Source organism: Venustampulla echinocandica (assembly GCF_003357145.1).
Source record: "Venustampulla echinocandica strain BP 5553 chromosome Unknown scaffold_1, whole genome shotgun sequence".
In the NCBI taxonomy this organism is placed as follows: domain Eukaryota; kingdom Fungi; phylum Ascomycota; class Leotiomycetes; order Helotiales; family Pleuroascaceae; genus Venustampulla; species Venustampulla echinocandica.
The window spans coordinates 4,750,302-4,761,692 of record NW_022474206.1 but is presented as its reverse complement, the minus strand read 5'-3'; the positions used below and the strand labels follow the sequence as shown (position 1 = coordinate 4,761,692).

General features: G+C 48.7%; 4 protein-coding genes across 4 annotated transcripts; 2 read left to right on the top strand and 2 right to left on the bottom strand.

Annotated features, from left to right (window-relative positions):
• Window positions 1-618: 618 nt before the first annotated feature.
• Window positions 619-3,988, bottom strand: BP5553_04085 (uncharacterized protein; the record flags this gene model as incomplete). The annotated part of the gene is made up of 5 exons (XM_032012708.1): window positions 619-1,123; window positions 1,267-1,918; window positions 1,980-2,556; window positions 2,615-2,803; window positions 2,855-3,988. 5 exons carry the CDS (start codon window positions 3,986-3,988, stop codon window positions 619-621), a joined length of 3,057 nt encoding a protein of 1,018 aa, XP_031872401.1.
• Window positions 3,989-5,346: 1,358 nt separating this feature from the next.
• On the top strand, window positions 5,347-6,536 carry BP5553_04084 (Phospholipase A2; the record flags this gene model as incomplete). The annotated part of the gene is made up of 3 exons (XM_032012707.1): window positions 5,347-5,615; window positions 5,750-6,421; window positions 6,473-6,536. The coding sequence occupies 3 exons, from the start codon at window positions 5,347-5,349 to the stop codon at window positions 6,534-6,536; spliced, it is 1,005 nt and encodes a 334-aa protein (XP_031872400.1).
• Window positions 6,537-7,476: 940 nt separating this feature from the next.
• BP5553_04083 (uncharacterized protein) lies at window positions 7,477-9,581 on the bottom strand (the record flags this gene model as incomplete). The annotated part of the gene is made up of 6 exons (XM_032012706.1): window positions 7,477-8,723; window positions 8,779-9,054; window positions 9,112-9,189; window positions 9,316-9,357; window positions 9,411-9,467; window positions 9,578-9,581. 6 exons carry the CDS (start codon window positions 9,579-9,581, stop codon window positions 7,477-7,479), a joined length of 1,704 nt encoding a protein of 567 aa, XP_031872399.1.
• A 518-nt stretch (window positions 9,582-10,099) lies between these two features.
• On the top strand, window positions 10,100-10,979 carry BP5553_04082 (uncharacterized protein; the record flags this gene model as incomplete). The annotated part of the gene is made up of 4 exons (XM_032012705.1): window positions 10,100-10,214; window positions 10,320-10,433; window positions 10,489-10,602; window positions 10,651-10,979. The coding sequence occupies 4 exons, from the start codon at window positions 10,100-10,102 to the stop codon at window positions 10,977-10,979; spliced, it is 672 nt and encodes a 223-aa protein (XP_031872398.1).
• Window positions 10,980-11,391: the final 412 nt, after the last annotated feature.

Here is an 11,391-nt window from a genome sequence, read left to right as displayed (position 1 = left end):
GTTTTGTCGGAGAGTTAGAAATGGATGACGAAGTACCAGTAGCATTTAAGGTTACGTCGTCGGCAGATCACCGGCCCAATCATACACCCCCTTTAGCCAATTGCCAACTACCGATTGAATAAATGGCATTTGGAGATAATGTTGGGACCCTGAATATATGTTCGTGAGAAGTGGCGTGTGCTGTTTGATTGGGTTCTCGGAGCAGATCTCCGGCGTAGTGTGAAAGATTTGATGATTCTGTTTGACGCCGTGGAGGGGATTACAAAAAACCCTCCTATTTCCCTTAATTTCAATTACAGGATGCAGACCTTAACAGAAAGAACAAGAATAATCTATAACACTGCTATTCCCTAGTATGCCTAAGTGAGTGCCCTAAAATATGTTGCTCATGCTATGTATCCTAGATTCCCTTAGTGTACAGTGCCTATCAATACTAAAGGTAGCTATGCCCCTACCTAGTTCCCATCCGAGTCATCATCCCAAGTACTATCATTATAAAGCTTTTAGCATATATATTTCTACCTCCACGAATCTCATACAGTATTAAACAATACTCAATTGCCAATCCTATCAAACCCATTATATACAATCCATCCTCTTATTATTTAACCCAACCCACTATGCATTTAAAACATAAGCACTCAATCTATTCCCGGCTCCACAGTACTCAAGTTTATCTCCTGGACACAGGAAGCTGCATCCTTTATCACCTTCCGGTGCGGCCGCGCTTCCAGTATTGAAGGTATTGCCACAATAGCACTCTCCTCCGTATTCCACGCCCCAGTATTTATATCCTGCACAGCTTTCTGCACACATCTCGAGGGTCATCGAAGTGTAGTTGAAAGATGCCGCGCCAGAAAGTGCTCGGACGCCCGTTCCTTCAGTTTGACAACCGTAATAGGTATAGTCTCCGATGTTTTGTTTTATGGCTGCAGCTGTTTGCGTGGACACTGCCGACGAAGATGATTTCGTGCTGGTTGTGAGGGTTGATGAGGAGGACGGTGTCGCTGTGCTGCTGCCGACGGTAGGAGATGTAGTTTTGCTTGAACTAGTTGTTGAGCGAGTAGTTGAACTAGATTTTGGTAAGCCAAAAGTTGACGGTCCTAAGCTTAAATTGGAAATTCTAGAGATAATGGTGGTATATATTTAAAGGATAAGGAGCTTCCAGACTTTGTTGTCGGCGTCCAAGATGAAGATAAAGGTATGGAAGAGGATTTGAGGCTAGTCGACGATGTTGTTCAAGTTGCTGAAATTGGTAATACTGACCTGCTGGTGCTGGACAAAGGACCTGTCGTATCTGTGCCATTCATAACGTAAACAGTCAATCTGTTTCCTGCTCCACAGTACTCGTACTGACTGCCAGCACAAGTCATTGAGCAATCACTATCCGGTACAAGAACCGACCCAGCACCAAAGGAATCCGCGCACCAACACTCGCGTCCATATTCGGCACCTGCATATTTATAAGGGGCGCAGGCCGCGGCACAGGCCTCAATTGTTTGCGTGTCTGACGGGTATGATGCGGAGCCAAGGGCTCGGACTCCTTCGCCTTCAGTATAGCACCCTAGGTACTTGTAAGGACCGGCTGATGGAACAATATGAAGGGTAGGTGATGCGGAGGGGCTTGTCGAGGAGGATGTCGATACCTCTGTGGAGGATACCGAGCTAGAAGACGTTGATGTAGTTGGGGGTTCAGTAGGTGATGTCGAGCTCGACGAGCTTGTCGGGGCGGTACTAGATGACGAAGATTTGGTGCTCGAAGAAATGCTACTAGTACTCGATATGGCACTGGTGAGTTTATATAACTCCAGTCTGTTGCCTGCGCCACAATACTCGTAGCTGTTTCCTGGGCAGATGAAGTTGCAATCATTAAGAGCAGCCATGGTGGATGTTGCATCAAGTGTATTCCCACAGTAACCTGTTACAAAGGGTTAACGGGCTGGATATCTGGGTGGTAAGTGCGGAATTAATAAACTTACATTCTCCACCATACTCGACGCCCCAGTACGTAAATCCGGCACAATTAGTTGCACACATCTCAAGAGTCATATCGGGATAGCTGTAAAAGGATGCTCCTGAGAGAGCTCTGACGCCCGTCCCTTCTGTGTAGCATCCTTGGAAGGTATATGCGCCAATTGTGGGTTTCACTCCAAGCGTTGGGGTCGATGTAGCAGACGTTGAAGTGCTACTGGATGTGAGGGAGCTCGATGTGCTACTGCTAGACTCCGCAGTACTAGAAGAGGAACTGCTTGTTGAGGTGGCTGAACTAGAAGAGGAGCTGCTGCTTGGAACTGCCGTGCCCAAAGGAGCACATGTACTTCCTAGGCTGGTCGCGTCCTTGAAGTCGTCGGTGAACGAGCCGCTCGATACTCCATACTTGGTACCAGTAGCCGAAGAAATAGTGTAGCTAGCACTGTAGATATCGTATTGCCCAACAGTGGATCTTTTAATCATAGCAACACTCGAGCTTACTAGCGCAGGGACTGGTGTTCCTGCAGCCCTTGGTACTTTCTGTGTAATGGACACACTCACAGGGGTGGTGACACTAGTATGGACCTATCAAATATCAATATACAACTTCCGCCCAAGAGGAATCTGATTTGAGAGGGCTTACTGCAGCAAAGACTGTGAGGTTTCCATTGCTAAGGCAACTCTGGGGAGCAAGCGCGATAACCGAATCCTGAATGGGAAACCCGCTAGCGTTATTGTCATACGTCTCGGTGGTTCCGTCGGTACCAGTGATTACCACAGTGAAGGACGATATCGAGGAGGTAGCAGGTAGGTTTGAGCTGAAAGAATAGAACTGGGAGTATTGTTAGGATCCAGAAATATTTGATAGGGACTCAAGACGTACCGAAAAGCTGTCATCGAATCCATTCGCCGTGCCGCTCACGGATGTAGTAATACTACAGCTTCCGCAAGCGCTTCCACCAGTCCTGTCCTTATAGGTAAGCTGTACAGTGGCAATCTGTGAGGCGCTTCGAACCGTTGTTCGAACCCGAATATCCCCAGAAAACTGAATCTGCGTCCCTCCAGATAGCAAGGTAAGTTGCAAACCGGCTGGTTTAACCTCATACGGTTGTATGATATCCGATAAGGGGACAGTTGGAGGTACCGTCTCGATCATTCGTTGTAGGATAGAAGAACACACACTTTGGAATGTCTGCGCATTTGTCATAGTCTTGATCGTCACATTCTTATCAGTGTTAAAGACAACAAAGTCTGAGTTTCTGGTGCTTGCCACAGACGGCCCAACGACGAGCGGGTTGGTAGTTTGACCGTTGACGTACTGTACTGCAACGTTGTTATCGAATTCGAGGGTCGTGTCAAATAGGTGATAATCATCTGGCGCAGTTCCTGGTGTCACGATGTTAGGGAAGTTGCCAGCATGCACGCCTCCCAAAGTATGTCCACAAGCCGTCATTTGTATCATGTCTACTGAGTTGAAGCCCATCCTCGCGAACTGATTGACAAAAATCCCCTGTGCATTCTGTGGCTGAGGGACTCCCATCGGGCCAGCAGCAGTAGCATCTACTCTTCCACCACGCATGGGCACAACGGGCCCACCGCAACCTCGAACCGATGCATAGACACCCAGAGCTATCATATCCGAGACAGATAATCGGGAGTTGAAGAAACTCGAGTATGTATTGAGGCTCGTCTCGAAGCCGGCACCAATGTTCTCTCCATTTTGCAACTCAAATGCAATCGACCCATCGATCCCTCCATGCGGCTCAAAGAAAATATTCGTGGTGGACATGTCGTGGAAACCGATCCGGAGCCATTCTGCTGCAGTCTGTCGTCCCGGTCCAAATTCCGAAAAGGAGCAGGGTGTAATATGGGACGAGAATCCTCTACTCTTGTATCCCGTGTTTAGAAACATCACATCTTCCAACTCGTCGATCGCCGCTGGCCACGTTGGCGCAGCCGAACCCACGCTCAAGAACCCAACTATGCATCCTAATACGGTATTGAAATGCAGCTTCATGATTAAAAAAAATTAGAGGACTCAAACTCGAAAAGTCGAGATTCGAAATCACAGGTTGGAAACTCTTAAGAATAAGCACTGGTTTAAACGAATGGCTGGCTGCGCTGCGCTCGCAGTCGGAAAGCAAAGCAGAGAAACGGAACGGAACTAGAACAAAGGAAGCACAAGATCACTTATTTATCATTATTGATTTTCATGAACGTGCGGTCGACGGTCTCAGCCGCAAGATCCACAGCAGAGGAGTTTGTGGGAGACCGCTGGGACTGGACAGAGGATGCAGGGGCAAGACGCCTGGTCCTTCGTATCCGGAGACCTGGACAGGGGCAGCACGACATGTGGATGTTGCGTGTTGGCTCGATGTTAGAACTTACGGTAGTTGATAGCGTTGGCAGCCAGTGGGGCAAACCCGTGGTCCGAATTATCTGCATTTCGTATTCTGCAGACCTGCGGATCGAGTTTGGGAGAAGCTTCCTTAGCTTGCTTACTCGGAGAACTCGACGATAGATAATGATAAATGACTGCTAACTGTCCGACCGCCGGTAATATTGTACCCCTAACGACGAAGTACTTACGGAGGTATCGTCAAGTACTCCCCACCGTGGGCCCTTGGGGCGTCCGATTTCTATTTCGGATCCAAGAAACGGTCAATCCTGGAGACGCACTCCTGGGCTACAAGCCTTATCGATCGATAGCTCGGAGTCCGGACGTGTAATCGGTTTCAACAGAACGGGTCGAGAGAGCTCGAGTACCGATAGAATCAATAATCGCATCCAAACGACTCTCCGTCTTGGGACCTAGGCGAAGAGAGGTACGTAGCACTTGATTGAGAAACATTGAAACCGTTACGTATAAACCAGTCCGTCCGCTGCGAAATCATCGAATCCAAAGCTTCACAGATACGGCATCACTAGCCAAAGCCAATGCCAAGGAAGCCAAGTGACCCATGGCTTGCGTAGTGAGAAGTCGAGATTTCAAGAGCCGACACTGGACAGGAAGAGGGAAAGTAAAAAAAAGGGGATGGAACATCTACCAATAAGACAGAGCGGCTAGAAATTGGAGCATAAAGATAGGACGTCTCTCGTTTTAGCCGCTAAGCCGAGATTGGCGATAGTTTTGTTCGCTTGGACCCATTATTTGCATTGCAGATACGGGAGTATTGATGTTTATTATTGACTTTTTGCATACGTGTACCCAGAACCTGCCTTATTGGGTAACTGGAGGATCGGGATTATCCACAATACGAGTGCAAATATCATGAAAATATATTTCCCAAAATAGACACACCCGATTTCTTGGTGCTACGGTCACGTCCTACCACTCGGTATTTTTCTCATCTTGTATGAATTACATCCTTGAAAATGGATCCTAGATCATCGGCACCTAAGGCCGGGGCCACGGACGCAATAACCAGCATGCTGACAACCTACAACGACCTCAACAGCAGCAACATCGATGAGCTGACCTTCACCCCGTCCCCGCTAGAGTTCATGCGTTTTGTGTCCCGCAACAGACCATTCATCGTTCGTGGTGGCGCATCTACCTGGACTGCGGCAAAAATATGGAATGTTGCGAGGCTAAAGGAGCGGATGGGTGACGCAACGGTGGAAGTTGCTGTCACGCCCAAGGGGTATGTAAGTCACAATTTCTCGGGCTAGATAGTGGAGGAAATGTGTGGGCATAAACACCCTTGGAATTTTATACTTTCTACTGCAGTAAGGTGAGAAGAGAGGTGCACAAAAGCTTATTATTTCTTGGTAATAGCAATGCGGATTCTCCCACCACGGACGAGGAGGGGAACCTGATATTTGCCAAACCCCACGTAGAGGAGCAGGACTTTGGAGAATTCATAGATTTCGTTACGAGACAGGAGAAGAGCGGTATCCGCAGGAACGAAGGGGAAGAAATAAGATACGCACAAACACGTATAAACCCCCCCTTTTCCTTTTCCTCGCCTGTCGAGTCCGAAGAAAGACCATTAACTCCCAAACCTCAAAATATAGAAAACGACAATCTCCGCAACGAATATGCCCCTCTCTTCTCAGATGTAGAAAAAGACATCCCCTGGGCTCGTATAGCGCTCCAGCAGCATCCTGAAGCTATCAATCTCTGGATCGGAAACTCGCATTCTGTGACAGCACTGCACAAGGACAATTATGAGAACATATATGTTCAAGTCCTAGGGAAGAAACATTTTGTTCTGCTGCCGCCTTTGGCCTATGCTTGTGTTGCTGAGCGGGAATTGACGCCTGCTTCATATGTTAGGGCTGGCGATGGAAGCGGAAGGTTGGAAATTTCAAGAGAGGAGGGCGAAAAGGTCCCTTTTGCAACTTGGGATCCTGATGGAGGTGGAGCAGAGACGAAGTATGAGAAGTATGCCAGACCTATGAGGTTTGTGTTGAATGGTGGGGATATGTTGTACTTGCCTGCTCTCTGGTAAGTATTGTTCCATTGTTTGCTTTCTGCATGGTATTGATCGTTACGCAGGTATCACAAAGTCTCGCAGTCTTGTAATGAAGAAGGTATCTGCTGTGCAGTGAATTACTGGTGAGCATAATCTTGGCCCTGCCCGAGTGAAAATCACTAATAAAAATTGTATCTAGGCATGATATGGATTTTGGCGGGAGCTTTTACCCACTCAGTTGTTTTGCTAGAGATGTGGCATTATCTAATCACTGTGGATGAGAATCTCGCTCCTGAAGAATATGCTTAGAACTCATCACCCTCTAGACAGGAATGGTTATGAGTCGAGTACGGACACATAGTGGGACATTAGGACTAGAGCCAAAAATTACCGTGGGAAGGCCCGGTGCAAACCCCCATAATAGCACTGGGGATGGCCTCAAAACATATTGCCACATCAACAGATCAAACACACAGATATTGTCAATGATTGATTTTGCTATGACAAAAACATGTAAAATTACTGTACAACCAAGCATGCACGGCAAGCCCTCCATCCGCTTTCTACGCCATAGTGACTAGCAGCCGCTTCGCAGGAAGAAAATGAACAGAGATCGCTTAAGGCAAATATTGCATGCATCTTATGAATGGCCAAGTACTTTCGATAGAGATCCCACCTGATACTCGCCACCCAGAGACGTAAAACAACAGCTAGGTCGTTACATGCCAGACAGACGATCTGTGGCCACGCCAGGAGACATGACCTATAACATGCCAGACAAGGGTTGAAGGAAAAGTTTTCGCCAAGGGCCGCCCATATGCAATCTAAGTGCAGACAGTCCGGTTGTGTTGCAGGTCGTCCGTAGCCAATAGCGAGCCAGGATATCGGCATAGAGATCTAGACACATTTTGATAAGATCCAAACGCCAAAAGAAAGTCGCCGAGAAGCAGAGAGGTGATAATCCGAGTGCTATCGAGGAGCTCACTTTACTGTACCTGAGAACGCCAGTGCTGGCAGCGCATTAACCAACTTCCTTGGTCTTTACTACCACCTGATTCGGGGACGAATTGGGTACAAGTACCAATACTCAAGACGCAATTGCGCGGGCGGCTTGGTTGCCTCCACGACCGCCCTTCTTTGGCTTGGAGACGGTGCTCCAGCCATCTCCCTCAAGAGCTGCAGTTTCGGAGTCAGCAGGTGGCTGGGCGGGACTTGCGGGTGAGGCTCCTCCATTCGTGTTTTGCCTTGCTGGCCTGTCATCATAATTTCTTGGCCCGCGACCATCACCCCTGCCTCTGGCGCCTCCTCTACCTCTGGGGCCGCGCGGGATATCATCGCGAGGAGTTGGGGGTCCTCCAGATGCTCGTCTCCAGGTGCCGGTATCTGCTAATCTGGCAGGCTTCGCATCTCGAACAATCGTATTTGGTTTCACGGCCTTGTCGTCAGTGACAGTTCCATTCTGATCCTCCTTCTCGACAGTCGCTGCTTCGTCGCCTTCGGCTTTCTGCTCAACTTTTTCGGCTGCTTCAGCGCTCTCTTGCTTTTCTGCTTCAGCCTTGGCTTTAGCAGCTTCCTTCTGCTCCTGCTTGGCCTTCTCATCGGCTTCCTTCTTCTCCCGAAGTACAGCCAATCGCTTCTCTTCAATTTCCCGCTCCTTAGCAGCAGTATCAATGGGGCGAGCAGCACCAAATGGGCTGGATTTGGCATCCCCGGATGCCGAAGCTGGAGATGGCAGATCTTGAGCCTCGGAGACTGTCCGCTTGGCAAGGTTCAGTTTGGGTCGGCCTCCTGGTGCGGCCAAGGTAGCAGGTGTAGCAGCAGGTGAGGAAGGTGCCTCGCTACCATCGCGAGAAGGTACCGGGGACTTTGCTGCTGGGGCGTCAGGACGCATCTTTGTTCGCCACTGGCTATCCTGTTCCGCAGCGGTAGGAGCACGGTCGACTGCTGGCCTCTCCTGGAACTCGCGTCTTGGTGGCCTGGAACCATCCTGGGAGCCTTGTGGACGACCTTCGCCCCATGCGGCAGGGGAAGCCTTTCGCTCCATGAAGCCCTCGGGTCGGGGTCCGTCGTCTCGTGGACGGCCACCTTCCCTTAGACCACGATCTGGCTGCGGCATGGGGGACAATGGACCTTTACGCTCCCAGTTTCCGAAGTCACGAACCTTGCCGTCACCTTCTGGAAATCGTTCTTTACGGTCACCAAAGTCAGACCCAAAATCACGTTCTGACTCTCGACGGCCACCGCCAGCACCACCACGGTTTGGCAGATCTGGCAATGGGCCCTTTCTGCTCCAATCAGTAATTACTCGCGCATCCGGGCGGTCTCTGTCCTTTGCTGTGGGAGAAATATACGTCAGTCAGAGCTAGCGGGGTTGGATTCAGGTACATACGTGGATCTGCAACGCTGATTCTGATATTGCGTCCTTGGAACTGGGAGCCATTGAGAGTCAAGGCCTGCTTCAATCCATCCAAAGTGCCAAACTCCGCATAGCCAAATCCCTTGGGTTTCATCTCAAGTTTGTCTTCGATGATTCGGACATTTGTGCATTCGCAGTCAGCAAAGAAGTCGGTGACATCGCCAACAGTGGCATCGAAAGACAGATTGCCCAAATGGACGGTATAAGGTGGCTTATCGGGAAGCGGAAGTTCCTCACGGACGGAGTATCCTATGTTAAGATGATTAGCCGGATACCTTGGAAGCCGTAGAATCGACCCAAACTCACCTCCCATGGAAGCACCTCCATAAGTGCCAGTGTTGGAATTATAAGTGCGTCTTTCTGACCCATAGCCAGTTCTAGAGTCTGGAAGAGTAAGTATTCTATCGGAGAGTGCATATATAGATCTCAAGATATAGGGCAAGCGGAAATCATACCGGCTAGTGCGAATATATGTTAGCAATGTCATTTGGAATAGGGGCGTGTACTTACAAACTGGCATGTCCTCCATCTCATCAGCCCATGATCCCATCTCTGCAACTTGTCAGTGTCCTATTCTCATAGGCGATGATTGACCATGTTCTTACTCTCATCAGTCAAGAAGGCCCCGAGGGACATCTTCTGCTGCTCTTTCTTTTTGGGAGCTGCGCATACACATGATCAGCAACATATCCAAAACATTTCGTTCGCAACATATCCGAGGCGCTCTTGACCTGCGGTTATAGATCGAGGAACGCTTCTAGCACAGGCTTACCCATGTTTGCGGGTTTTTAGGGACGATGCGCAGGACTCCTGGCCTTGCGCTTTATCCTTAAAGGTGAGGTAGAGCGACGGATGTTAGTCCTTCGGAGCGTAGTCGCTGGTATTGTACGTGCAAGGTATCGAGTCCGGTGAACTTGATTGGAGTGTTGCCGCCGTCGTCGTTGTCGATGGTCGGGCGGATGGGAGATAGACTTCACAAGATTTGAGTGCGTTGATTTACTTTTTTGCCTAGTTTGGGACCAGGTTGGCATGGATGCTAATACATTTTCGAGGCTAACCCGATATAGCCTTCGTGTTCGAGTTGGGTTGTCACGTGCCAGCCTCGCCTCGACTTTGCCGGAAGAGTTGTGACTTCGACTTCGATTTCGACTTCTTGGTCAACTTCATCTCGGATTTATCGTCATAGAACAAAATTGCCGCTTCCAATTCACGTACAGACCGATGTTTGCAGTCTGGAATTAAGTCAATTGGGTGCAATCCCGAAAACATCAAGGACTATATGCGTGATCCCGAAATGGGAACTTCCACTGTTACGGGAGGAGGCCCCAATCCGTCTCCACGCAAGAATGGTTTCCCCCCCGAAATCATAGATATCATCGGCCCTGCCCTCCAACTCGGTGGCCTTGCAGGTATGTTTCTCTATTCCCTTTCTCTCATGTCACCCGAGTTTTCTTTGTTCATCCACGTGACATGCAATTCTCTGAATCCACCTAATGCTAACATATTCTTTACAGGTATGTCCGGTGTGATTATTGGTGGATTCGCGGGAGTTGTGGTTTCGAATACACCTATGCTTTTTGCATTGGCATCAGGTGTCCAATGGTTTACTCTCGGCAGCACGTTTTGGAGTTTGGTCTACCCTTCCCGTCACTGTGACATGGAATGCTAATATCTGCTACTTAGCTGCAAGGGGATGTTTGCTTAGTTCTTGGGATGGCGGCAAGATAACGCCGCGAGAAAAAGTTTCTGTCAGCGCTTTTTCTGGGGGGATTGCTGGAACTATGGGGGGCTTCTTACGTTAGTACGACCCCGTGCACTGTGTTTCTTTCTAACATGATTCAACAGGTGGGCGAAAGAATATCGTGCCTGGAGCTATAATATTTACGGCGATTGGTGGCATTGGCCAATATGTCTACAATGCTATGGATGCCAGAAAGACACTCGCTGCCGAAAACGCTTCGGTCGGCCAGGAGAAGTATTCATGGATGAATTCGAAGTGGAGTCCAGTTAAACAGCTCTCAGATGCTGAGTATGGAGACATGATGCGCGAGAAGTTACTCCGTGTCAATGCAGAAATAGCGTTGATTGATGAGAGTATAGAGGCTCTTCAGTCCGAGAAGCGCGAAATGCCTGGCAGTACGCCTCGACCTAATGGGACGAACGATTCCAGGTAGTCCTTTATCTACTGTAACATATGTATATATCGAAATCAAACTCAAAACTCAACATTCCACATTAGCAGCATATTCATTTATAATTACCTGCATATCTGATATTTGGGGAATTTGATACAGACAAGACGAACATTACGGCGCATAGCTTTCTCTTTTATATGATCTAGTACCATGCAGATTTCCTTGTTGTCTAAAATACCATGACATAACTTTCCGTTTTACATAATCTTGTAGCATGTGGGTTTTCGGATTTTCTTCGTGTCTAATTGCGCGGCGAACCGACGAGCAAACAATTCTGCACACATGGCCTTGATGATCCATTTGACTATTGTTCGCTTGTGGACAATGCAACATGCTAAAGGATTAGTTCGTGAGAGGTTGACACGCACATTTATGTCGTGTACATGTCGCA